General features: G+C 51.7%; 1 protein-coding gene and 1 long non-coding RNA gene across 3 annotated transcripts in view; one reads left to right on the top strand and one right to left on the bottom strand.

Annotated features, from left to right (window-relative positions):
* The window catches only part of LOC138924278 (uncharacterized), a 34,923-nt gene extending 20,866 nt beyond the window's left edge, over window positions 1–14,057 (top strand). Inside the window, exons 2-3 of the long non-coding RNA XR_011439198.1 lie at window positions 12,375–12,516; window positions 13,927–14,057. This is a non-coding gene — a long non-coding RNA (uncharacterized lncRNA). The remainder of the gene's footprint in view (window positions 1–12,374; window positions 12,517–13,926) is intronic.
* ALDH1A3 (aldehyde dehydrogenase 1 family member A3) overlaps window positions 1–19,699 on the bottom strand; it is a 37,732-nt gene extending 18,033 nt beyond the window's left edge. Inside the window, exons 1-8 of one of the 2 annotated variants that reach the window (XM_001490555.7) lie at window positions 19,403–19,699; window positions 18,826–19,068; window positions 13,692–13,796; window positions 11,542–11,682; window positions 6,941–7,070; window positions 6,566–6,627; window positions 3,788–3,916; window positions 2,047–2,160 (exon numbers count right to left, since the gene is read on the bottom strand). In XM_001490555.7, the coding sequence (XP_001490605.2) occupies window positions 2,047–2,160; window positions 3,788–3,916; window positions 6,566–6,627; window positions 6,941–7,070; window positions 11,542–11,682; window positions 13,692–13,796; window positions 18,826–18,924 (780 nt within the window). In that variant the 5' untranslated portion in view covers window positions 18,925–19,068; window positions 19,403–19,699. Of the gene's footprint in view, window positions 1–2,046; window positions 2,161–3,787; window positions 3,917–6,565; window positions 6,628–6,940; window positions 7,071–11,541; window positions 11,683–13,691; window positions 13,797–15,158; window positions 18,793–18,825; window positions 19,069–19,402 lie in introns of those variants that run through there. The other variant, XM_023651467.2, reaches the window with a different exon arrangement.
* Window positions 19,700–27,877: the final 8,178 nt, after the last annotated feature.

Raw genomic sequence — 27,877 nt, 5'->3', positions numbered from 1 at the left:
AGCAGCAGGCTGGTCCAGCTAGTCTGGTAAAGAGCTCAAGGGGACGAAGGGGCAGCTCTTCCACCTCTCAGCAATGGAGCAGGTGGTTCTCTGTGTCTCTTTGGTGTAACCTGAGGGAACCTCTGAGAAGGTGGGAAACAGGGAAGCTGACCCTCAGGATGAGAAGGAGACAATTCTCTGGAAACACTCTATGACTGAAGCTTCCCCGGGTGTGGGGAGAGAATTGGTGTGCTCTGAAGTAACAGAAGGACCACTCACCAAACTGCTACTCAGCCGCCCCCATGGACCTCAAGGGTCTCTCCTATCACCCTGTGCACTGTTGGAGGGCAGGCTGGACCCAGCACACTGCAGTGACTTGCCTTGGGCCAGACGCCAGCAACTTAGAGCCTGGAAGACCTTCAGAGACCAATGTGCACAGACAGCTAGCAAGCAGGGCTGGCTTCTTCCAGCCTTGTTTCCCCAAAACTGAGGGGTGAGTGCATTTTAAAAATCAGCCAGCTCGTGAATGATGGACTGAATGAGGTGTGGAATAGATCCACTGCGGCAATGACTGTCCCCAGGGAGATCAACAGAAGCAAAACCAGTCTGCCACAAGCTGGCGATTCCTGGGATGGGTAGAGGTGTGCTCCTACAGCTGGATGCAGCGGGGGTCCTAGGGCGAAAAGCACCCCTGTTACGGAGATGCCTGCCATCGAGCAACCCCTGCGGTCACAGAGGCCACTTTCTCATCCGTGAGGTCGGTTGCCGAGCGAGAGCACCACCCTGCTGGACCTCTTCCCCACCCCCCCCCCCATCTCCTGGCCGCCAAGCCAGGCTTGGAGCTGGGGCTGCTCCGGTCAGTGTGCTGAGCGCCGCTGGCTGTTTTAACGTCATGCAGGGCCCCCACTGGGTCTCGCTATGCCTCTCTAACAGTGCTCACCCTGGCCAGCACAGGAGGGCGGCGGCAGTATTGTCCAGCAGGACAGGGCTTGGGCTTCTGCTGGACCAAACTAGAAGGAGATGGGGACACTTGTTGCATGGGAAGTGTTTATTCTTTTCTTTTTTAAGGACAGAGGAAGTACCTTCTCATTAAAAATAATCCCACATACAGACGGGTGTGAATTGAAGGGGGACAGTTTTGGTCTCCCCTCGCCCCGTGCCCCAGGACGTGCCTCAGAGGTCGCCACGGTAAGAATCTCTTGGGAATCCTTCCAGACAGTTTCTATTTCTCTACACACGCACTTCTACTGACAGGCTCATATTGTGTCTGCCTTCCCACTGTTGACGTTTTTTGTGCTTCAACAATAGATGGCGGACAGCTTTCCTTATTGTAACGGCTGTCAAACACTGTACAGAACGGATACGCTCGACCACTGGAAAAGGCGTCCTGGAAGGCTTGTGAGAATATTTCTCTAAGTAGTTGCTTCGAGATGGAATTTATGAATCAAAAGTTTCCCACTTTCAAATCTATGGCCAGTGCCACAATCCTGCCCTCCCCCTCAGGCCCAGGGTGGGTCACAGGCTGTTTTCTCGGAGCCCCAATTATACCGGATTTCGGTTTTTACTGATCTGACAGACAAAAGAAGAGTCCGATTTTCATCTAACTTTGCATTTCCCTCATCACCAGTGAACCAGGCGAGGCCTACTGGGCATTCCGTCTTTCTCTTCTCTGAATTCCCATTTTCCACCATTCAGTTTGCCTTTTCTCATTGATTTTTAGGGGCCCTTCAAATATGAATTTTAACCTTTGGAGAGCTGCATAAATTATGACTATTTTTTCCCCCAGCTTATTATTTACCTTTTAACCTTGTTTATGATGTTGTTTATCCTATGGATGCTTTACATTTTTATTTTACCTTATCTATCAATCTTTTCTTCTAAGGCTTCTGAGTTCTACTAAATATTTACTTAGTTTGGAAATGGGACCAGTGACTTTTTTTTTTTAGCTGATTGGTATGTGCTAAAACGTGGTCAAATTTAGAAGGATCATAAATCATAGTTTAGCCTCTCAGAAGAAAAGCCCCCAGGTCTCAAATCATGCAGTGACTGAGCCCGTGAGGAAGTTACCTCTGTGGACCCAGTGAAGGCTATCTTGCTGATCTGAGGGTGAGAAGAAATTGCTGCTCCCGCTGTGGGCCCAAATCCTGGCACGATGTTCACCACGCCTGGAGGGAATCCAACCTGGGAGGAAATCGAGATGGCATTCAGAGGAGGAGGATGGGCCAGTGTCCACCCCAGACCCGAGTGTCTGAGAGTGCCATGGCTGTGTGCCGTCCCAGAGCAGAGCAGCATCCTCTGGGAAGTCCTGGGAAGTCTGGGCCCAGTGTGCGCGCTGGGCCAGGGTGAGGTGTACACCCCTCCTTCCAGGCAGCACTTCCCATCCCCAAAGGGCCTCTGAGCAAAATGGTGGTAGAGCTCCCTAGCAGAGCACCATTCTGCGTGTGTGTGTGTTTGTGTCTGTCCGTGTGTGCATCTGTGTCTCTGTGAGTGTCTCTATGTGTGTGTGTGTTTGTGTGTGTATGTGTCTGATGTGTGTGCATCTGTGCATGTGTCTGTGTTTCTGTGTGCCTGTGTGTGTCTCTGTGTGCTATCTGTCTGTGTGTTGGGGGAGGCGGGACACCTCGGTCACAACCTTCAAGGCTCAGAGGCACCTGCAAAATATCCTTCCCCAACGTCAGCTTTCATTTTTCAAATCTGCCCCATTAATGTTCTAAATGACAACACAGTATCCCTCCCTCAAAGTTGTTGTGTGTTGAACCCGGGCCACACCTGGAGCTGGCCCTTCCCAAAGGTAGGGGCTGCCGTTCCTTTCACATCCATGCCTTTGCACGCGTGAGGCATCTTTATCACCCAAGAAAGAACACCACAAAAGAACGAGGAGGGGATGCTGTTCCCCACATGCCCAGTGTCTTACTTAAAACACATTATTTTAGGCAGGCAAGATATTAGGGCCTGGTGCTCGAGTCTTTAGTTTTTCTAGATGCTGTGTTTTAAGAATTATGATTTTGCAATCTGTAAGCCTTGTTAATATGACATAATTATGTCCTACATCACAGGTCAAAGGAAAGTGGAAGACGGATCATTTACTGGCTGCTGCGACCTTGCATCTAAGCAGCAGAGGTCGTGCTTCTGGTCACATTAGCCCAGCTGAGAAGAGAAGCGAGTGGGTCATTCTCCCATCCCCCTTTCCTTTCTGTTTCTTTTTAAAACTCCTTGTGACACACAAGCTGGGGACAACATGGCTGAAACATGTTGCCAGGTGTGTCTGAAGCAGGTGTCCCTTTGTGCCGCTTGTTTCCCTGAGCCGTGGCTGCCCAGGGGATGGTCTCCAGAGCAGAGCACTGGTGAGGGGGCTCCGGGTGAGGGAGCCTGGCTCCACGGCAGCCCCTCAGTGGGAGCTGGCAAGACCCCCCTCCCAGAGAAAAACAGACTGCTTCACACACCACAAACGTGAGGCCCGAAGAACCTCCCGGATGTCTGGCTCCTTCCAGAGTGAATCTCCTGCAAATTCTCTAGACAAAACATTTGGTCCTAAACCATAGGTTTGAGCCCATAATAAGAGTTAAGTATTCTCATTAGGCTCAGTGGGAGGAAAGGAGTTTCTTCTTGCTCAGTGACCACAAGCAGGAGAAAGAAAGCACAGCTGCCAAGTGAAACACAGGAGTCATCCCCTCCCACCGGTGTGAGCAGGCTGGCCCTGTCACGCACGTACAGCTCCGCGGGCAGCTGTATCTTGTGGTGGTGGCCTGGTTCCTAGGAGCAGCAATGTTATCAAGAACACACAATATTTTCCTTTCGGAGGTCTTACCTCTTTGATCAGAGAGCCCAGATAAAGGGCAGTGAGGGGAGTCTGTTCGGCCGGCTTCACAACCACAGTGTTCCCACAGCAGAGAGCGGGCGCCAGCTTCCACACCAGCATCAGCAGAGGGAAGTTCCACTGCAGCAGAACATAGAGGAGTTCGGAGGGCCCAAATCAACCCCACTACCCTGCCCGGGAGGCCCAATGATGCCTCTACGGAGGACACTTGCTTTTCATGGTCTAGATTTGGGGTATAAAGGGTAGCATAGGAATGTACAATAATGAGAGCTGCATTCCTGCTAGGAGCTTCCTAAACTGCATTCTGGAAGATGCTACTAGGTAGTCTTTGAAAGAGGATTCTGCAGTACGTGCACTACCTTCTCCTCTTGGAGGTTTATAATTTCATCAGCTTGTTAAAGGCTCTGAAAAGTCCTGCAGAAACAAGGCCTGCCTTTCCTAAACTCAGACGCCACAGGATCTTTTTCTCTTCTTATGGAACATATATGCATCCCCCCCACCCCGATTTGGTGTTCGGTGAAATTCATTTTGGGAAATGCTTTTCTTGTCGTCTTTCATCTACAGAGGCAAGGATACCGAAAACGTTGTGACAACAAGCCTAACAGGAGCTAACGTCCACTGAGCATTCACCACGTGCTGGGCGCTGTTCCAAGGACCTCACAAAAACTTAACTCATTTGATCCCTGCAAACCCATACGAGGTATTATCGCTCCCATTTACAGATGAGGGAACTGAGACACAGAGGTCACCTGCCCAAGGTCATGAAACAGCAGGCAAAGACCAGGATTCACGGCCAGGCTTGTGTCTTCTGCTATACTGATGCTCAAAGTGTCATCTTTGATGAGATGAGATGAAACCAAGCATCTCCAAGAGAGCAGTTAGTTTGAATCTAGCCATCCCACAACCTCCCCCCTAAAAGAAGAGTCTGTTTGGCTCCCTCTGCTCCAAGGATGTGGACAGAGGAGCTCATGTGCATGCCCATCCCCGCGGGGCTGACCGAAGGTGGCCACCTCCTGGGACAGCCACTGGAGTTTCCCCCACCCCTACTCCATCTGGAATTCCTACCATAGACAACAAACATGAGATGCTCGTTCCCAAGGGCCTGTGTGCTCTGATAAATGACAGTAGGCATTGCTTCTGGGCTCCCCACCAGCGGCCAGGGTCCCCTCCTCTTCCTGGATTCTACTCCTTAGCACACAAATACCATCATCTCTCTATCCTGCAAACAAATACGCACCTTCCCTCAGCCTCCGCCTCTTCTAGCAGCTCCTTCTCTCTCAGCACAACTTCTTGGAAGAGTGGTACCCACGTGCCCGGCTCCCCTTCCGGAAGTCCCGGCAATTTGGCTTACATGGCACCTGAGACCCCCTGACACTGCTCTCGGTGAGCAAACCCAACAGCTGTGTTTCTGTTTTTAATTTCTGGGTAGGATATGACCCCATTGACCACAGTCTCTTTCTGGAAATGTATTCCATCCCTGGGATGCTCCTGACCCTAGCTGCTCAGACTTCTCAGTGGGGTCCCCTGGTGGTCTGTGGAATTTGGCCCCTGGCCCTCTTCTTTGCTCACTCTACACCCCCTCCTTGGGTGACTCCCCTCCAACTGCCTCACCCAGCTTGATGGGCAGAAATCCCTCTGGGCTGACCATTGCTCATGGGTAGCTCCAGCCTCGGCCTCTCTCTTGAGCCCCAGACCCAAAAATGCAAATGTCTAATGGGACCCTGTGCCTGGCTGTTTCCACTGGCCCCTCAACCTCACCTGCCTGGAATTACCATCATTCTTCATTTCCCTCCACCTCCACCTCTACTTCTCCCCCAGTCTCCCCATCTCACCGGTCGGTAATACCATCCACCCAGTTCCAGTCAGGACTCACCCCAGTGCCTGATTAGCCACCAGACTCTATCAACTCTACCTCCTCAGAAGCTTTCAAATCCACATCTCTGCGTGTTCCTCAAAGGGGTCCTGTCTTATCATTTCTCCCGCCATGAATTCCTCCTTCTACCTGCCCTGCAAGTTCCTCAGGGACAAAGGCCGGGCCCCTTCCCTTCATGTCTCAGTACCATGCCTGGCACGTAGTGCTTCTCAAAACTCTTTGCTGAAGGGACAACATCTTCCTTGCCTCCACGGAGCACTTTTCCAATCCTCTCTCCATGCTCCTACCTGTCTCCCCAGCTCCCTGCCCAGCTGTTGCAGGGGCCCGGAGTCTCCTCCAGCAGATAGGCAGCATCCTAGCACCTGCAAGGCTCCCCGCTTCCCAGTGCATAAAGTCTGGGCCCTTGGTGGCCAAGGTCCACTGGAAGCCGGGCCCACAGCACCTGACGCGTGTGCTCATCCTCTTCCTCACTCTTTCCCCCGCCGCCTGAGCTTGGCTCCACCGGCTGGCCTACTGCCTTCCAAGTCACCCAGGCACTTCCACACCTCGGCTCAGGCCATTCCTACTGCTTAGAAAACACTTCTTCCCGTTGGACGATTCTTTCCTATACTTCAAGGTCCAGCTAAGAGACCACTGCCTGAGGGTTGCTGGCCACCCATGACCCCTCCGTTTGGAAACCGTGGTGCCTTTTGCTGTACTCCTGGCCCCTTGAGAACAGGGATGGGGTCCAATCCATCTTGATAATCCCCAAGTACTGAGCTCCATGCCACACACATAGCAAATGCTCAATTAATGCTGGTGTGATCAAATCAAAACACCCTAGAAATTGGTTCCAAAGGCCACAGGGGAGTTGGGGGGCTCCATATAGATCTATCTGGAAAAGCCGCCGTACTTACGGGAGTGATGGCCCCACACACTCCTACGGGCTCATGCCTGGTGAAACACACAACGTTGTCATCTGGAGGAGAGGTTCCATGGAGGAGAGGAAGACACTCGCATTAATCTAAGTTAAGAATTTTAAGTAGTAAAACGCCAAGAAAGAAACCCAGAAACCCACAAAAATGTCAGCTCCAAGTCTTGTCTATACCACAAAGAAGCGATTTTAAACTCAATTTCAAAAGTAAAATTCCTCAGAACGGGAATCATCATGGTGCCACTTCTTTTTTGGGACGGGGAAGGATGCCCTGGGGCCAAAGACCAGCAGTACCCTGAAGAGAAGACAGAGCCCCAGAGAGGCCCCAGGCGGGGCTGCGCGTCCTGCAGTGGCTCACCGGTGGGGATGGTCCTGCCCTGTATCTTGTCTGCCCACCCTGCGAAGTATCTGAGGGTTTTAATACAGCCCTCCAGGTCAATGAAAAAGGCATGAAGGAACGGCTTCCCCGAGTCCATCGTTTCCAGGGTCTGCAATGACAAGATGACATGCGTCTCAGATGCAGGTTCTTTTCTTTTTAACTGCCAGGTTGTTAGGGACAGGGGGTGGGCAGGGGGAGAAAGCACGGTCCCAGGACATGGCTCTCTCACCTCACGGTCGTATGTATCTCTTCAGAGAGCAAGGCACAAAATTTAAAATAAGGCCTGTCCTAGACTGTCAAGGACCGCTTTTATTTCAAAACATCCAAAGCTGGGGGGTCGGCAAGAGCACGGGCAGCGTCCCCATGAGGGAGGGCGGATGCAAGGCTGATGTGAAGCCTCGTAGGAAGGAGTATAGAGACAGAGTTCGCATTTGGTCTTCTGTCCGGAGCACAGTTGCCTCAGCCATGTGACCTGGCCGGATGGGTTTGTCCCAGGGGGCCCTGGGAAGGTTAGCTGGCTTCGGGGTGGCTGAAGAGGGGGCCGGCTTCCTCTAACAAAGGAGAAGGGAGGGCACAAGAGCCGCTGTGGAAAGAGTGACGGAGCCCAGGAGGGTCGCAGCACCAGCACAGACACAGTCCTCCCCATGGGCTGTGGAGCCCAGGAGGGTCGCAGCACCAGCACAGACACAGTCCTCCCCATGGGCTGTGGAGCCCAGGAGGGTCGCAGCACCAGCACAGACACAGTCCTCCCCATGGGCTGTGGAGCCCAGGAGGGTCGCAGCACCAGCACAGACACAGTCCTCCCCATGGGCTGTGGAGCCCAGGAGGGTCGCAGCACCAGCACAGACACAGTCCTCCCCATGGGCTGTGGAGCCCAGGAGGGTCGCAGCACCAGCACAGACACAGTCCTCCCCATGGGCTGTGGAGCCCAGGAGGGTCACAGCACCAGCACAGACACAGTCCTCCCCAGCCGGGCTGCGGAGCCGGATGCTCAGTGGGAAGGGAGCAGACTCGCCCTCGGTGGTGAGGGAGGTGATTACCCAGGGCGAGTGGGCAGCTCTCAATGGCAGGGATTCTTTTCTATTTCCAGCCTGAGTTTAAGAGAACTCCTTTGTCCCTCAGACAAGCGGCCCCAGTGGAGCCCAGCGCTGAAACTGCCCGTCACCCGTCTCTGCAGGAAGTGGCCACCCTGACACAGCCCAGGGCTGGATTCCTGTTTCAGAGTCGAGAGAGTGAGAGGATGGTTCACAAAGGAAGAGAGGCCCCTCAGCGCACACCCACGTGTGCCCCGCCTCTGAGCTTGGCATCTCTGTCCCCAGTTCAAGGGGCAGATGCCAAGGCTGACAGAGCCCAGCGACTCCTCCAAGGTCACCCAGCGGGTCAGCAGCACGGCCGGCACTGCATTCAGGACACCTAACTCCAGCCAGCACGGTGGCTGCTCTTCAGGCCACCGCCCCCGGACATGCGCATCTGGACAGATTGTAGGACGGCCACGCAAGATGCTGCAGCTGCTCGGTCTGACTTTTGTTTCAGGGATGAACCAAGCATTCTCTAACTTCCCCTGGTGTGGGCAAGTCCCTGAAGCTCTCTCTCCCTCAGTTTCCTCAGCTGTAAAGTGAGAATGATAATAGTAACAGCACCTACCTCACAGGGCTGGAGTGAGGGTTGGAGGAGTTAACATACATAGAGTGCTATCCACACTGCCTGCCTGTAGCAAGGGCCGCGTTCACTGTTAAAACCATGAAAGTAATAGCTGTGCGGATTACGATTATCTTCCCTTTTGGGGTCAGACAGGTACACTCGGCAATCCTCATCTGGGGACACCGAGAAGACAGGGCTGTGAGTTGCTGAGGACAACAGGGTTGGTCTGGCTCTGGGACGTGTCCCACCCCCAGGAGATGCTGCTCAGGGACCGAGTCAGGCCAACGTGATATCAGGGCACTGTGCCTGCAGCTCCTATTGACTCATATTCCAACTTGGAAATTTTATTTTCCCCGGGGAAATCCAACAATTGCAAATAATGCCCAAAGGTCTCCGGGGCTGGGCTGCTCCAGACAGCATCTGCACATCTGTCAGTGAAACCAGGAATTTATTCTTGGCCCTTTTCTGGGATGGGAAAGGGAGAGAAAGGAGGGGGACAGCACCATAGTATTGTGGCCATTGCAGGGCATGGGGCAGGTGGGGCATCTCTGGCTGGGTAACCCTGGACAGGTTACCTAACCTCTCTGGGTCTCAGTGTACTCATCTCTGAACTGGGATAATAATACGAGAGGTCAAGTGCCCACAACAAGCCTGGTGCGTGGTGTGCATTCAACAAGCATCGGCAATCTTTCCTTATTACCTTGGGCAAGTTTGCTTAGTGGAGGGACGACATGAATTTGCCAAGTTGGGTTTATGGAACCTGTCCAGGCAAAATGGGGTCACGATAGGTTTAGACAGAAAATTCTTAAAAAAAAGAAAAGTTAAAAAAGATTTGCAGATGAGTACACAGGCATCCAGCTGACAAGTCAAGTGTTAGCTACTGATTGGGAGTTTCAAACAGTTATTGGCTGGACCACGAGTAAACCACAGCTGTTCCTAAGTTTATTTTCTTTAACATCTTAAGAGGAAAATATGCCTTCTGAAAAATTAACACATGGGACCCCTCCGATACGAAAGAATGAGGGAACAGTGCGTGGGAGCCTGCCCCCAGACTCACAGGGTGCTGAGGTTTGACATAAGGGGGCCCAGAGTGGGGCTCAGGTTGAAAAGAGAGTAAAAAGGGAAAACCCCTATTTGGGGGCTCCCCCAATGGGCACCCGAAGAGCGAGAGTCTGTGCCCAGGTGCCTCCGTGAGGGGGAGAAAGGTGGGCTGCTGGATTCCCCATATCTGTTTCCAAATATTGAGCACAGAAGTCAATATAAGCTCTGTACAAACCAGCGAGCCAGCAGGAGAAGAGGACAGAGAGAAGCACTCGCTGTGTGAAAACGCAGGAAGACGTATCGGGGTGCAGAGGGAGGGTCTGAGCTTTAAAAACCATATTTGCCAGTAATTCTTTTGTCCTTTCATGATTGGCAAAGAGCTGGATCTTAGTTCTCCTGGGCAGTGAGGTCCTCATGACAGAGGCCACTGGCTGTGCCCGTTCTCACAGCCCAGTCCTGCCGGGACAATGCAGCAGCTGACGGTGAAGGTGGCCTTGCAGCCACTGCTCCCGAAGATGATGCTGACACTTGAGGACAGGGTGGGGAGGGTGCCCAGGGCACATCCTCTCCAGCCTGCAACTAGTCCACACGGACATTGCAGACTGGTGAGCTCATGCTGGGTGAAAACAGAAATGTTTTTGAAAAAGCCAGTTTGGCAGCTTGAGAGTTGAGGCTGGCTTTCACTGCAGGAAGAAACCAGAGGCTCCACGGGGTGAAACGCTGACCCTGGGAGGGAGCCGCCCTCACGAGCATGCGGAACAAACATGCAGGATGGGCCGACTAGGGAGGGAGGAAGGTTTGGAGCAAGTATTAAACAGGAGTCTGAGCCACATGAGGCTGCGTGTGTAGGTTGGAAAAGACCCCAAGGCATGAGGTGGCCCAGAGATTTCTTCTGATCACCCACCGTTAGACCAAAGGACGGTCTGAGGATGCCTTTAAATAATGCATTTACCACTTATAAATGTCGTCACAACCCCATCTCCTGGCAGTAACCCAACCTCATGCAGCGAGCTGAATTAATATCCCCATTTTGCAGTGGAGGAACTAAGGTGCCTAGAAATTACTGGCCAGAAGGGCATGTAGTTGGAGTTACAACCTGCATCTTCGGATAGCATTATTATGAGGACTGCTATTACTAATCATAGCTATCATCTATTTAGTGCTTGCTGCATGCCAGGGACTCTGCTAAGGATTTTAACTGGATCATTCTCACAACTCTTAAAGAAATACATGCTCAGAGATGTTAAGCAACTGGTCCAAAGTCACACAGCTAGTAAGTAGCAGAGCTGGGATTTCATCCTCTGAGGTTTCCTATAACCAGTTTACCATTCCCTCACCATCATCCCACACACACTTGCACTGCCCAGTTCAGGGGTGAAACAGCAGTGATTTTTAAGTTATATGGGGTCGATTTTTTTCTATGTTAAGTAATGGCATTTATTTTAATAAGTATTAGAAAAAATACAACTAGCACATTAAACCTGTGATTTCATGGATATTGCCACTTAGGATGAGGTTAAATTTAAGTTTAAACGGAGTTCACATAAAAAAAAAAAGTTAAGTTCATAAATGTGCAGGTAGGACCAGGATACAGCCCAGCCACCCCAGCAGTCTGTAAATGTCCCAAGTCTGGGAACCACTGACGAAATGACTTCCTCTAGACAACTTCTTGCTCAAGAGACTGTACCGCACGGGGCAAAAGTCTGCCTCCAAAATGAAAGGACGAAGTCCAGGGGCATGACACCTGCCTGCCGCCGGAGAGCTACACCCCAAAGGACTGAACAGACCCACCGCCACACCAAACCAGCGCTCCAGATCTCTCTCCTGGACCCCACGGGGGACGGGCCCCTCCGTGAGGTCGGCGAGTCCCACACCTGCCCCCGCGTGCATGTACTCACGGCCAGGACAGCGCGGTCCCTCTCCACGAGGTCAGCCAGCTGGTGCAGCAGCCGGCCGCGGCTCAGGGCATCCAGCCGGCGCCAGGGCGAGCCCCTCTGGAAGGCAGCTTGTGCGGCCTCCACGGCCTTGTCCACGTCGGGCTGAGCAGCCGGAACAAGAGAGAGAGTGTGTCACCTTTGGATGCGACTGCCGTTTGGGACAGCTCGACGTCAGTTGCAGAAAACAGCAGATGCCGCCTCTGCCGTGGGGCAGAGGAAGGAGGGGTGGCGGGCACGCTGAAAGCAGCTCGGGGAGGTGGGGGGTTAAATCGCTGAAATGGCTGGGGGCCTTCAAGTGATCTTTTTCTTCTTCTTTACATCTTAAGTCTCTTTCAAGATTTCTACAATGGCCAAGTGTGAACTTCCTTTCTGATTATAAAAGCCGTTTAAAACAGCTTACAAAAAATCGACCTCCATTAAGTATTTTCCTTGGTGACCAAAGCAGGAAGAGGTTTTCCACTTGCTAGCTCACAATCCCACAGTTCACAAACTAGGGGGACACGTCTGTCTTGGCACTTTATTCCGGCTGAGAACTGTGGTCTGGTGGTGAGAGGGGGCCACGAGTGCTTCTCTGGATCTCAGAACCGACTGTATCAGCAAAGTCCACATACGGCGGGGACCAGGAACTGTTTTCTCCCTTCCGCCTCTCCTACCCTATAGGGGCAGAACTGTCTCACCTTTTTACAGACAAGGAGCTGGATCCTCTGTGCGCTAATAGAAGAATTAACAATCAAACCTTCTTAAAAGGAAAAAAGTGAGAGCTGTTTAGTCATATCACCCATTCCTATTTTCAGGAAAATGGTGCTCCAGGTTCTGATTGCTGCCCAGCAACGGCTCATCACCCAGACTGCCCTGAGCCTTTCTCCCCAGTGGATGCCCGACTCAGTCAAGAGAGACAGTCCCTCGAGATTCCGTGTCTCCGAGGCGTGCTTGGAGGTGAGCGGAAGCTTTGACGGGGGAAATATCGGGACTCAGAATTCCTTGTCCCAGGCTCTGGGGTGGAGGCCAGGACCCCTCTGGCTGCGGGACAGGGCAGCCTCTGTCTCTGGTGCTCAGAGCAGTCACCAGACAAAGGAAAAGCCGGAGCCTGGGGCAGGGGTCCATTTTCCTCCCTGACACCTGTATACTGCACCTGGGCATCGCCCACTGGGAATCCTGCTCAGCACCGTGCCCCCCCACGCCCTCACATCGGCACGGCAGCTCGTCGGTGCCGCTATCTTCGTAAACAGCGCTTAGCAGGAGGGGCTGCATGCGGGGGCCGGTACAAGTGGAAGCACTGTGCACTGCACACCATCACAAAACTCTCACGGTGGGGTCAGATTCAAGCCTGTGCTCCATGCATCGTTCACCCTCTCATGCTCGGTGTCACGCACACGCTTACTAAGAACATCGGCTCAGCGCTCCAGTGGTCGAAGGAGAGGTTTACGTTTTGTTTCCCTTCTCTCCTTAGAAAAGCTTTATCTCCAACCTTCCCCCCAATGGCACTTATATGCCAAATAGACTTTGTGACCTTGGCATGAATCAGGGACACATCCAGAAGTCCCTCAGCTCATAGTATTTTACATATACATATATATATAGTAGAGCTGATATTATAATTTATACCCTATATTATCAAGTAAGGTTATAAAGACCACAGCTTTACATGATCATTTAAGTGTCTGGTAGAAAAGAAATGTGGCAATTGTGTGACACTATTACCCCTGCCTGACTTGGTTAGCAAGTCTTTTTCCCTTCAAGCCTATTTTTTTTTAAGTGTCTCCTGCCAGAACACTGCATTTGGTGAAACACACCAGCCGGAAATACTTTCTGGAAAGATTCTTTAATGCCTCCAGTTCAAATAATTGATGAAAACCTTTCCTTTAGCCCCGTGATGAGGATAGCTGAGGTCATCCTCATAGACGGAGAAATAGCTATCAAAGGCTAGCGACTCTCAGCAGTGGATCATCCCTAATTGATCCCATTCTGGGCCGTGCGTCTGAGAAACAGCCAGCCCCCGCCCTCACCCAAGCCTGGGCCGGTTCTGTCTTGTAGCTAAGCCAAACCATTTCCTTATCCTTTAGTTATCTGTAATTGAATTACTTAGGAAGGAAAAAAAAAAAAGCACCCACCTTATCTCCTTCTTCCACTTCACATATTTTTTCTAGAGTTGACGGGTTATACGTAGCAAACTTTTTTCCACTCTTGGATTCATGCCATTCGTTGTTGATGAATATCTAACCAAGAAAGGAAGTTGTAATGCATTAGGTTTAAATCAAAATCATATAATTCCAACATGCTGAGGACCTTAGGTAACGTCTTGTCCTTCCCTCTACCTGCTCCCGCCCCCTGCCCACGGATTTATAGATGGGACGCCGACGGGGGACAGAGCGACACATCCAGCCGGGAGCACACTCAGAATTAGAATCCAAGTCTCTTGACTTTCAATACATTTTCAGAGAATTATTTTTTGTCATAATAAAACTAAAGTCATTTGGAATTTTTTCTAAAATATTCTTTTTCTAAACTGTTACATGGATTCATGAGGAATAGCTGATTAGATAGTTTAATAAAGGGTATAAGTTAAATCCTATATGATCGTAAGAGTTTGGGGGAAGATTAAATAGGTTTATATACAAAGTGCCACCCATCTGCCTGCCCCTGAAGGGCACGTCAGCAGCGAGCACTTCCTTCTCCCTCCTTCCTGCTACAACCCCCGGCTAGATGACTGAAGAGCTTGCTCTATACAAGGATCTTACTGTCACCCCTCAGTATTCATTAATGCACTTCACCACCCCCTCCCCCATTCTCTTTAAAAATGTCTATTTTCACGTTGGGCTTAATAAAAGCCAGTGTTGGAATACAAAGATAAATATCCGGGTTAGGAAATATTCTGGCTATATTAATAGACATAGCAAATAATTGTTTATATCCAGAACCAAAGAATTAACCCACAAAAATCACCCAGTTGTGGGAGCTTCAATTATTTAGAACGCAGCTGAGAATAAAGACATTGAAAATAAAACGACATCATGAGCAAACTAAAAAGAATTCACAAAGCCCACACGCTGAAATGTGCATACTATTTACCCTTAGTTTACTCTAAGTTCTAACTGCCTGAAAAGTGCCACATTAAAAGAGAGGGGTTTTGGAAAGAACTAGGAGCAGAGGTGACACATAACGTAAAAATGCGTTCCGATACGTCCTGGCTACATGGCAAGAGGACAGACAGCCTCCTGCTGCACCAGCTTGGGATGGCGCATCCTCACAGCCCATCATAGTGTCGGAAAGACTCCAGTCTCGGAAATGCGCAACATGCTATAGAAGCATTTCCATCTCATAAAATGCCATCACTAATTTCTAAGTACAAACTAGCTCATCAGATTCCATTTCTATACCTATATGCCTATCTTTTGCTCCTCTTCAGGTTGTTTAAAAGAGGAGTTAACTACAAGGGCTAATTTCAGTTGCAGTGAACTGTACTCATTTGGAACGCTTGACTCTCCAGTGAGGTAGAGGAGAGGGGAGTCGTCTCATCCAGTGCACGGCTGGGTTACATTCTCTGTCCTGGGCTCTCCTGCAAAAACTGTGAAGCTCACCGGGAAGGAAGCTCGCTCTGGGAAGCTGCTGGTGGAGACCATTTTGATAACGTTCCCCAGAAAGCAGGCAAGTCTGCATCTGATGGGGTCGAAGCACAGAAGGCGGGCTCCAGCTGGGCAGGTCAGGGCGCACTCTCCCCAAACCCCTGTGTGGAATCCAGAGCTGAGAGCATCCCTCGCCCGTGGGATGTGCCCGTCCAACTTCTGGAAGCTCAGCGCCTTCAACGTGAGGCCAGGCCCCCAGGGAAGCACGAGGAAAAGACCAGGCTACAATTACAGGTTTATTCTTCCAGCTGAAACCAAATCCAAGAGTTCACTTTTGCCATCCAGCAAGCAATCACTTGGTAACAGCGAGAAATTAATAAGTTGAGAAGAGGAGTTGAGTTAGCGTGGGGAGGAAAGTGCAGCCAGGAGGAGAGGCCCATTTGTCGGAAGATGAAATTTCGTGGGTTAGATAATAGAGACTGTCAGTGAAAACTGCTGATTCTAGGTCCTTCCTGGTATCAATTCCAAGGGGCAGGGAAAATGAGAAGGTGGTAGAAGAGAATATAAATAAGGGGATGGAAACAGATTGCAATGATCGGATGTCTGTTACACTTCATCTCCAAGCATGTTCCTCCAAAAAAAAATGTTGCTTGGTCGTTCATGACATTGATCCATAGTCCTTTCTAACCAGCAACTTAAAAAAAAATTCAGACTGCTCAACTCTAAACATATTTTCCCATCACAATGTTTCTAATTTAGCAATTTTTTTTTCCTTATATTACTCTAGTAAGAAATCCTGTGAGCGGTTTCTACTGTTGATTTTCTCTCCACTAAAACAAAACAAAAACAGAAATAAGGAAGGGGTCTGTGGTGTGGCCTACCAGTTATGCTGGCTGTACTGTCTTGAACCCCAAATCAGGATAAATGGGTCTAGAAAAGAACTGTTCCCCTTGGCTTGTGAATTGGTATGAAACAAACCTTACAGAGATATAAAATTAAGTTACATTAATCTGTAGACAGAATTCACATGTTACTGGAGGAATGGAATGGCGTGCCCTCTGGATTGAGCTGGAAAACCACAGCTGCTCTGAGGAGCCGGGCATCCGCAGCGGAGATGAAGGTGCTGATGCCATTTACCGTAACTGCCATGGACCCCAGCTAAACTCAAAAGGAGTATGTTTTCAGAAAAGGAGATTTGAGGGAATTTTATTTTTCATAAAAGAGATCCTAAAAACTGGTGTTTTAATGAACTAGAAAATGTCAAAGAGAATGTCTGCTACTAGAATAAATTTTATAAGGAAAGGACAGGGCCCCCTAAAGTGAAAGGGGCCACTACCCTCTGAGATCTGTGTGGGGGTTCTGGGGGACCCTCTCCCCACCAGAATCACACAGCCGAAACCAATGTTAAAATGTGACAACAAATGAAGGAGCTTGGACAAGGTTGTCCTTCTGGAAAGTGGACTTACCCCAGGAAATGGCACCCCCAAGGCTGGGACTCAGACCCACCATCTCTGGCGTGTCCTCCTTTAGCAGGAAGCGCCATGAGTCAGGTTTGAAAAGTAACAGATCATAATGGGTTCACATGCTCCACCCTCCCGACTGCCCACCCTAGGCCTCCATTCTGCAGTTCTTTTTTTCCGGCTCTTTCCTCGGCCCTGTTGGCTGCCTCTGCAGACACAGGCTCCCCAAGCATTGCTCTGACCGGCTGCTCACCCTCAGCCACAACGACACAGGCTGCCTGCGCCCCACAACTGCTGGAAGAGGCCTCTGGAGAGGTGGGCCCAGAGAAAGGACAGAGCAGGCAGAGGCCTCGCCCTCCTCAGGGAGGGAGTACCGTGTGGCCCGGTGTCAGGCCATTGCAGCCACCATCGCCTGGGAACTGCTCAGGATCCTGGCTCTCCTGCCCGTTCCATCTCATCACCCTTCCTATGCCTTAACCACACACCCAGGTCTGTTCCACCGGGCAGAGGAGGTCCACAGCAAGACAACAGACACCAGTCGCAGCTCCATGATTCTGCTGGAGTCCTCCTCTATATAGGCTGTATTTACACTTATAAAGGGCCATAAAGAATTGCAGAGAAAGAGGGAAACTTTCCATATGTTGCTGTATTGCTCTGATGGAACTCAAAAAGGTAAAAAGTAAAAGGACAATAATATGTGTAATTTCTGGTTTTTATATTGTTTTTAAAAACCCTATAAAACAAAACATCACTACCACCACCAACAGGCAAGTTGTTAGGGTTTTTAAAAATTTAGGTACTATTCTCACCGTTCCCAGAATTTGTGTTGGAATTTTCGCTCTGAAGCCGATACTACTAAGGAAACTACATTAAAAATAATCTCTAGCAATTATGGTGAAGTGTCTCTGTTGATTACAGAGCCCTCTGAAAACAGTTAATTTAAATGTCATATGATCAGAGGCCCAGCCGACATTAAGTGCCAAGAGACCAAAATCTGAAGGCCACACATAGTGGCCTGCAACTTTCTCTGCTTGATTAAAATTATTTGAGAGACATAATTGCTACTTTTGATAGTAAAATTGATGGGGGAATTTTCTAAGTGCTGTGTCAGCTGCAGTTGGGGGCTATGGATTAGACGCAAAAATAAAAGGAGACAAAGTCGGGGAAAGTGAGACAAAGTCGGGGAAAGTGAAGCCAGCTGCGGCTGTCGGCCTGCACCCCTGAAGTGCCCCCAGCTCCAGCCCACGGCCTCCAAACAGCCTCAGGCTGTCCCCCAGGGGACGCGCTCAGAGAGCGACGACGGGGCTCAGGCCTTGCCGCCTCAGGCTCTGCCCCAGGCAGGTGATCTCACTGCTGTACCGACCCTCCAGTCCCCTGGCCGGCAGCGCGAAAAGGCAGAGAGCCTCGTGGCTCCGAGGCGCAAGGGGGCCTTGCCTCCCGCGGCTTCCTAGGCCCAGATCTGAGACCATCTGGGATCGCGTTCTTCGTCTGTCAACACCAGGGCCTCTGGGCTCCGGAAAAGTTTCACCGGCGATCACCTTCCTACTTCTCCTCGCTCTACTGATAAGCCGGGTACAAGCTCAGCACAGAAGGTGCCAGACGTTTCTCCCGTTGCTCCTGATGACATGTTTCTGGAATCCCCCTGTTGCAGCGTCCCCGATGTAGCCTGAGCTCTCAGAACAGCTCTTGGCGTTCCCGGGCACCCTCTGACCCTCCCAAAGCCCGACCCGTTCAGCCGTGGAAGCCAAGTCGCAGGGTCTGCAGAGAGACCACCGCGCCCGAGTCACCGCGGCCGCGCACCGCCGCTCGCCTTCAAAGCGGGCCTTGCGGGGCACGTCGGGGCCGCGCCCGGCTGCAGCCTGGCACCGCGCGGGCGCTGCCCAGCCCCCCTGGCTCGGCTTCGAGGCTTAAAGCGCTGAGCTCCGCCGCCCGACAAGCCGTCTTGGGATGTGGATCGTGGAGTCCGCTTCGGGGTACGGGATGGACGCGCGCAGGATGCCCTGTGCTGGACGCGGCTTCGGGAAATCCCGGCCCGGAGACCCGGCTTGGGTCACCGGAGCTCCGGGCGAAATCAGCTGCGGGCATGTCGCCCGCAGCGCCCGGCACCCTCGGAGAGGAGCGCCGGGGCTCCCGGCATGCGGGCCCCTAGTCCCCGCCACCCCGAGCCGGGCAGCCTAGCTCAGAGCCAGGAGGCCGTCGAGCGGGATGGGCGCCCACCTCACCTTGGTGAACTTGACCTCCAGGTTGCGGATGGGGCGCGGCAGGGCAGGCGGCTTCCTGTCCGGCTGCCCGTTCTCCACGGCCCCGTTCGTGGTGGCCATGGCTCCTCCGCGCTCCCTGGCCCGAAGCGCCCGAGTCCGCGCCGGCTCCGGCCTGGGCGGTGCGCAGCCTGCTCGCGGGGTGACAGCTCCGCGCCGCTTTATGGAGCGCCCCACGCCTCCCGCCCGAGGGGGCCGTCTAATTGGCTGCAGGACGAGAGGAAGGGAGGGAGGGCGGGCGGGAGGGGAGGGGGCCGGTCCGCCTCACCCCACCCCGCCCGCCGCCCTTGCGGGATCCCGGCCACCCCCCGCCCGGCCACCGCGCCGCGCGCTCCCCCGCCCCGGAGGCTGCCCTTGGAGGAGCTCCCGAAGCGCCGCCGGGCCCCGGAAGTCCGCGGGCTCGGGCAGCGGGCCGGGGCAGGGGGCAGGGAGCAGGGGCGCGGGGACCGCGGCGCCCGGCTCTCTCCCCGATGTCCCGAGGTCGGGCGAGTTCGCCCGCGGCACCTGCCGCCCCCTGCCCGCCGCCGCTCCGCGCACTCACCAACTTGGGTCGGCGCGCTGCGCTCGGGAAGGCGCGCCCGCCGCCGGGGACCCTGCGCCGCGCCCAGGTTCGGGGCCTTCCCCGTCGCTGCCCGCACGCCTCGGCCGAGAGTCCGGCCGCCGGGTCCCAACCTCGCAGGACGGACGCCCACCGCGGCCCCACTCGGCCCGAGGTGGGACAGTAGGCAGGCGCGCCCTGGGCCCGGCTGACCCGGAATTTCCCCGGGCCCTGGGGCTTCACACGCCGAGGGGCAGAAGGCGAAGGAAAAGCGTCCGGCCCGCTGCGCCTGGGCCTCTCACCTTCACAGGCGCACACAGCCCTCCAGCCCGGGGCCCTGGGATGCAATTCTTTTGATTTTTAAAATACATAAATTATACCTCAGTTTTTTAAAATGAGAAAAAGAAAGCACACGAGATTTTGCAGCTTTCTGTTTTAGGAGTTGAAGCTTTTGTTCCATAGGTTGCTCATAACTTCCCAGAGAAGCAGAGGCTCGGCCAGCTCCTCTTCTTTTGCCTTTTGGGAAACGCTCCACCTCCACCGATCCCAGGGCCTTGCCCAGGTCCCATCTGTGATGCAGAAGCGACTCCTGCATATCACCCCTCAGGTTTCCAGAACAATGATGTGGGGAGCAAAATCGAGAACAAAAGCAGTGGTTTAATCCCCAGATAGGCTCCGGCCCTCAGTCCACTTCCTTCTGTGAATGATCTCTAGCAATCAGCAGTGGGGGCATGCCTTATTGTCCTGAGGCTCCTTCTGTTTGTTTTGGGGGTCTCAGTGTCTATCTCTGTCCCCTGTCTCCTTCCTCACTGCAGTGCTGCTGAGGGTCCTTCTGGATAGCAGAATAAGCTTTTAAGCTTTTGCAAACCCCTTATGAGACCACCTGTCCTCTGGGGATGAAAGGATCCTATGCTGCTATGTGTTAGAATGCGCAGGTGAGGCAGGGAACGAGGATAATGGGTCGCCTGAATGGGTTAGGGCTGCCCCACATCAGTGAGTCTGTCCTCCGTGCCAGGCTCGCTGACAGTGATGAGTCCCAGAGCCACGAGGCCTCTTTCCCCAGCTGCTCCTGCCAGCGCCTGGGCTCCCTGTCCTGCCTTGCTGGCCCCACGGCCCCCACTCAGGTCTCCTGGGAACATGTGGGCAGATGTCTCATGTCAGGGCCCCTGGCTGGATGCTGAGCCCCAGCATCTGGGTGCCTGGGCCCAGGAGGGCCTGCAGGGTCTGGCAGCAGACCCTCCCTGCCCCGGGGCCAGGGACCAAGACCTGTGGGTGCACCAAGTGACAAGAGGCTGCAACTAGAGACGCTTTTCAAACTGAACTCCCGTTCCAAGAGTCTCTGGGATCCTAGCTGGTTGAACTTATGTCACTCATGCCAAGGCAAAAAATAAATAAATAAAAATCTGAAAATTTGTAGAGGAAACTGTTGATTAAAAAATTGCTGGCTAGATGGGTGGAGGCAAACGGGGTGGGGGCTCAGAACTCTGCTCCCTTAGGGTAAGAGAGCGGAGCCTGTTTGCTCGAAGGTGGCCACTTCGCTCGGGTGCTATGAAGTCAGAAAGGGAGGCTGCCTCACCTGACACCCAAAGACACCCTCGTGATCCACAGCGTCTGGCCTTGGGGGCCAGTTGCAATGACGCTGACTGCCTCACCTGCAGCTCCTCCTGTTGACACCTACCCACATGATCCTGGGAGCCTGGGATGGAGCGGGGCCCTCAGCCACAGCAGGCAGCTCCAGAGAGCAGTTCAGGAGGATGGGCCTGGCTCCAAACTTGTCCAGACCGGCAGGCAGCCTCTGCTCTCCTGTCTTGCTACCCAGTGGGAGGGATGAAGGCAAGATGCTCATCTCCCCATTTTACAGGTGAGTAAACAGAGGCATGTGGATACTTGCCCCAGACATCACCAGGGCCAGACTGTGTGGGGGTGGGTGGTGCTGGGTGTGGAGAGGAGGGCTTTCTCTTGCATGCATCTTTCACCAAGGTGGGCACCTTTGTCCTATGGCCCACTGTCACTGGGGCAGCACAGAGCACAAAGAAGGTTCAGGTTCAGATTGGTAGCAGTGTCCCTCTCAGCTTTGCCTTTCATAGGAATCAAACCCTGGGGTCCTGGCCTCAGAGGTTGTGACCATAGGTGCTAGGAGAAGAGGAAGGACCATTTTCTCCCGCAGTGAGCCCCTGGGTGTCTGTGTGGCATGAGGTTTGCCTGAGCATCCAAGGTGCCGGACGCCCAACCCCTTCTGCCCACATGCCTGACCTGGATCCCAGCTGTGGGCCCTTGTGTTGGACACTTCATCACTCAGCTTCAGTTTCTTTTTCTATAAAATAATCTCTTACTCACTTGAGAGTGTTTGAGGAGACTTAAGCCAGCAAATGGTGTGAAGGGATGCTTTATAACCTGGAAAGGACTGAATACACGCCAGTTCTTAATTCTCCTATTCTTTCTGGAGACTGATTCATCTTAGCAAGCTTTTCTTCTAGGAAGTTAGCAAGTCCCTCTGGCTTCTCTCTGGCTTCTGGAAGCTTCCCTGGTCAACAGTCACTCTGCTAATTTTATTGTAAAAATGATATTTTTATTTTGTATTCGGCTTTGTGACGCTGCTGTGGTCTGCTGCTTGGCTTCTTGGCGTGTCGAAGGATCTGAGTCTGAGACATTTTGTGCTGAGGGCTTATTTGTTCAATGAACATCCGATAAAAATAAGCATGAATAAAAAGACTACGATAAAATTGAAGTTAGTTATCCCCCGCGAAAGCTCAACTTAATTCCCTTTTTAAATGTGTAAACATTGCGGGAGATGTTGCAAACCTAACTGATAATGATGGTGATGATGATCGAGCCCCCACTGTGTTTGACTTCATTTCAAGTCTGGTACCTAAGCCTCACTGGGGGTGCCCAGATGCCTTCTGAGGACCCCCAGCATCCCCAGAGCTGGTGGCTAACTGCCAGCTGCCTCCCACAGGCCACTCACCTCAGCCAGCAGCCGGGAGTCCGGGCAGGGCTCTGGGATCTGGGGAAGAGCTAGTGTCCTCAGGGGAAGGTGGTTCTCCGAAGTAGGGACTCAGTGTGGCTCTTGAGTGACTCAGAGCAGGTGACTTAACCTCAGTTTTCTTGGCTATAAAATGGGCTGACAGGTGCCCCTGAGGAGAGGAAAGATTGACTTTACTGCGAGCACCTCCCCCCTGGCCCCCCACTGGTGTCAGTGAAGCACATTCCACGTTTCCTGTGAATTGTCCGACGTTGCCCAGACTTGACTTGAGGAGGGGAACACTTGCCTTCCCCGCTCGCTGGAGCTCAAGCTCCGCCCAGCCCGCTCCGTGCTGCTACCTCACTCTGTCCTCCTGTCCTCGGGGAACACGCACCCAAATCTGTTTGCTGTGAGTTTTCATCAGTGATTACATCCAAGGCAGGAGCACCCAGGCCTGAGGAAGAGGAGCCAGGCGACACCCAAACCGTGTCAAAGGGAAAGGGCCACAGCACAGCTTCTTTCTTGACCCCTGCTGGTCCTTTCTGCCGGGAGGGAAGATCCTGCACACACAGTCTTGGTCTGAGGCAAGTCAGTTTTAGACCAGGCAGAAGCAGAGAAATAAGGACATTAAAGCAAAGCAGATACATCAAAAGATTTGGGGGTCAGGACTTGATGTGGCCTCACGCACGCTCAGTCTGACAGTTCATGGCTGCTGGAACTTTACCCCGGCCCCCCTGCCACCAGTAGTCCCCAGGATTAAGAGTTATGACAAGGCTGGGAGAGAGCATGGCAGGTAAGGTAAAGACAGCTGATGGGTCACCCACTTCTTCTCTTCTTTCCTGCCAGTGGAGCTTCCTATTATTGAGGGCAGCAATGTACACTGATAAAACATACTTTCCAGCTTCTCTTGCAGACAGGAGTGGTTAATGAGATATAAGCCAAAGTCTTTTGTTTGGGCTTCCAAAGAAGCTCTTTACATGGGGCTGAGTCAGCTGAGAGGCTCTTGTTCCTTCCTGCTGCCAGGAACATAGACATGAGGGCTGAGGCTCCAGCAGCCATCTTGTGACCTTAAAGCAACTCTGAGAATAGAAGTTATACGATAAGGAAGTTGGAGCAGGCACACAGGAAAAGCCTAGGTCCCCAATGACCCTGGAACCAAGTTTTCTGCACTCTACTTCCTTCCTTGGATTTCTTTCACGTGAGCAAAGGGTAAATCCCTGTCTTATTTAAGCCTGCTATTTGGCCTGTCTGTTATATGCAGCTGAATCGAACCCTAAGTGATAGACCTTGCTAGTTAAACCATGCCCCATCACCATGACTAGAAAAACAAACTTCTAAACTCAAGTGGAATAATTATGTCGTCTTTGTATTGAAAGAGCAGCACAATTTTAAAAAGTCCTCTCACCATCTCTCCTTTTTTGGCTTTAATCAAATGCTCTGAACATTCTGTGCTTCCACAGAATGGGAAACTATAAGGTTTATAGTAAATTAAAAAAACAAAGACAAAACTAAGCCCAGATTGGAATAAATGAAGCTAGCTCATTGATTCAACCACAGCCTTAGTTGCCTAGATTGTATAGTAAGGTCCTACCCGGGGAAGATAATCCTTTTGTACAAAGGCCCTCATGGGACTGAGCAGATAGCCTGGCATCCTACGGTGCCCCTGAGGAGGGTACCAGCACTCAGAGAGCTGATGTGACTGCACAGGTGCCCCCACCACACAGACCTGGAAGCTGCTGGGCCAGGCCAGCGCTTGATCCGGGCAGCAAGGTATCTGACTTTCGGTTTTAAAGCATACAGAATGTCACTACACACAGTCGCTGTGGCTCACTGGTAACACCCCAGCTTCTTGACACTGCCATCGATTTTCCCAGTGGCACAAAGAGTGGTTTGCAAACTTTCCAACCCTCTTAAGAATTCAGGGATTCTGAGTTTTGAACCAAATGTGAACTATTTGGGGGTTTGAGTTCAATTTATTCTGGACAAAACACACTTCTTGCTTAGAAGGAAAGTTGTGAAAGGGGCTTATAAAAGAGTTCTGGAAGATTCTTGGACACAAAGTGGCTCTCGCTAAACAATTGTGTTGAGTTAAGCCTAAGTGAATCAGAAACATACATATTAAATTTCCCTTGAAATCCACATGGGTATAAAAATGTCGGGAAAGGGGGCTTAGCAAGATGGAGTTTGCCAAACCCAAAATGTTTGAAAACTAATTTGAGTGCGTTCGTTTGGCAAATCACTCTTGGGCTTATCTATCCTAGCCCCACAGTGACAAGACTTTCCTCCTGCCCTTCGGCCAGGACTCCCTGCAAAGGAACATCAATTACCAAAAAATCTTCTTCTGGCTTTTTGCCATTATTTGAATTCTGGGGTGGAGTTGGGGTGGGGAGTGGAGAGATTGTTAAAATCTGTGTTCTCATGAGACAGCCTGGGGCTCCTCTTGTAGCTGTGCCTTTGTGGTGGGAAAGTTACTCAGGCAGTGCTCCTGAGGGGCCCTGTGAGCAGAAGGCCTCTATAAAGCACATCGTGTCTCGTCATGTTTAGCCGTAACACATGGGAAGCCTGTTTATGTGTATTTTGATCTAGTTTCTCTGATAGGGCATTATGGAAATCCTAAAACATTCGCCCCACTCCCAGGGGAATAGATTAATTAGGAAGAATTAATATTAATATGTTAATATATTATGTCTTATCATCATAGGTTATCAATTAAAAGAAAATGAATGAGATAAGGTGTATTTTCCACCAGTGATAGTAAATAAGCATAAATACCAGCAACAAAAACCAGAATTATAGACTTTGCATGGCTTAAGTGTGCTTCTTATGAATTCCATGGACACTTCAGTTATCACGAACTTCAGCCTATCTTTCATCCCAGAAAGTACCAGCCTTTGCACCTGCTGGCGCTGTCCTGGGATTCCATTGCACTCCTCCGCTTGGCCACTAGATGTCATGGGACCAAGTCAAGTTACCACTAAAGTTTTTCCCACTATAGGAAGCAGGAATTCCCCAACTTACAAATAAATGGTGTTGCAAAAGCTTCCTGACACTAGACTGTCCCAAACTTCAACTGTATCATAGACGCAATGCTATAACTGGAGCTGAGTGCCCAGGCTAGCCCACAAAAGCCCCCTCACTTCCTAATGAGTCTAAAAAGGGATCCTAGCTTTGAGACCAGACACGTGTGGGTGTGACTCTCTGCCCAGGGAGTGCTTGGGCCTGGCATCTGAGCTTTATGGGCCTCTACTTCCTCTTCTGAAAATGGGAGTAATGATTCCTGCCCAGCAAGGGGATTGTGGGGATAAACAAGAGAGCGAGTGTGACACACCAACTTTACACTTGCGGTAAAACAGACAGGAAGACATCCCCACTTCCCAGCTCATAACTGATCTGACAGACGGCACCACGCCCGAGCCCTGGCCCGCCTGGCTTCAGCTCCCAGGCATCACTCCCCTCGGGTGCCCCCCAGTCCTGATCCCCTCCTGCCCCTTGCACAGGCAAGACAGCCGAGGACCCTCTAATGGAAATTTGCAAGAGACTGCAGGAAATAGGTTTTTTAATGCTGAAGGATAAATAACTCTGAGCCTAGGAGGTCGGCCTTGCAGGCAGACAGATTGGGTAGGATTCCCACTAAGGCATTTACTAGCCTCATTATTTAGACTTCTTGGGTCTCAGTTTCCTCATTTGTCAGAAGGGGATGGCAGGACCTCCCTCATAGGTTGAGAAGCCTAAATGAGATCCCCCAGGTGACAGGGCCAGTCTCTACCTAGTGTATGGTGGATGCTCCAAAGATGCCACCTGAGACTCTCTTACTAGGGAGACAGACCCCAGTCCCTTCCTTTAGGCCTGGCCAAGAAACTACCTGCTGGGCAGGCAACTTCTCAGCCCTTCTAGAACCTTCTTCCTGGTTTTCTTTCTGATTGAAGCTACCAGTGGCTTTCAGAAGCTCCAAACCCTAAGGGACAGAGACCCTCCTCTGGCTGGCTCTAGGCCTACTCCCCCTGAAACACATACTTGCTTCATCCCAACATAGGAGACACTTCCTGGGCTCCCCCTGGGATCCTTCTAGAAATCTTTTTGGTTTGGGGGCTTCTGAAAAACTGATTTTACCCTGACTTGTTTCTCTCTCTCCTGTTTCATTAGCTGTATGTTAGGGCTGATTCTTCTCAATCTTTCTAGTCCAGACCAGCCACAAGGTTTCTTTCCCAGGCTGACTCTTAGGCATTAGTGCGGCACTTGCAGCACTGTGCAGAGAGGGATCTTGACTCAGCACCGGCGTGGTGATTGATTAGCTGTGTTTGCTGTGGGCACAGCATGCAGGGAGCCCTGGAAACCAGCCTTCTCACACTGTATCGGGCACAGGAATCACCTGGAATCTTGTTACTATGCAGATTCGATTCATAGGTCTGATGTCTGAGGATTCTGCGCTACTAACAAGAATCTGAGAAGCGTCCTCTCTAGATTGGCAGCATGAGCAGCTCCTGGGAGCTTTTCAGAAATGCAGCCTCTCAGGCCCTGCCCTAGACCTACAGAGACAGAATCTGCATGTTAACCAGAACCCCAGGACTTTCATAAGCGCATCACGCCATGAGAAGGGTCGCCAGGCTCTGGTCCCTGCTTGGCCAATACCTGGCCTCTCATGAAAGGCACCTCCCAACCCTGATCCTGAAGCCCACCTTGTCAGGATGGCTGAAAGGAGTCCTTCTTCTCTTCCTAGCTCTCTTTTTCTCTTCAGAGCGGAGATGACTTTGCATTTTGCCATGAGCCCAGGAACAGTCCAACAACCATCCCAGCCAAGACCCAACTGCCCCCACGCTTCAGAGGCTCCTTACAGCCAACCCCAAGGGAGTGGCTTTGCGGAATTTTAATCAATACAGTTTTACAAGATCAAAGCCCAGAACTGCCAGGGCAATATTATGAAGAGGAGGTTATGTTTTCATTACGTGGAATAAAAATCACTCTTTATACTGATCTTGAATTCTGGGCCTGGAGGAAGGCGGGCTTCATGGGGCGGGATACAGACTCAGGGAAGCAGGAGGGACTTTCAGGGCACTTTGGAGGTTAGGCCCTGAGCCCACTGCACCAGCTGGGATGGATATTACTAGGCCAAGAGGCCCACCTGGGGACATGAGACCTGCTTCCATTCAAAGCAGGCAATGGGGGTCAGAGCAGGGAGATGGCGCCAAGCCTCAGGCTTCTTTGGAAGAGTGTTGACTCTAGGCATCGTACGTCTGCCACCTCATGGGGCAGCTATATCCTCGTACACATGGGAATTTGTATAGACTAAATTATACTTGTGTATCTATTTGTGTAGTCATTGATTTGATATTGGTCTTCTTTTTTTCCAAAATGGTCAGAGGTAACTTCATTTTTTTTCTTTTTTGCTGGGAAAAGTTTCGCCCTGAGCTAACAAGTGTTGCCAATCTTCCTGTCTTATTTCCCTCCCCCTCCCCAAAGCCCCAGGACATAGTTGTATATTCTATATATATGTCGGATGCCGCCATAGCATGGCACAT

This window comes from Equus caballus, chromosome 1, assembly GCF_041296265.1.
Source record: "Equus caballus isolate H_3958 breed thoroughbred chromosome 1, TB-T2T, whole genome shotgun sequence".
Lineage (NCBI taxonomy): Eukaryota > Metazoa > Chordata > Mammalia > Perissodactyla > Equidae > Equus > Equus caballus.
The sequence above is the reverse complement of the archived record's forward strand: the minus strand, read 5'-3'. Positions and strand labels throughout refer to the sequence as shown.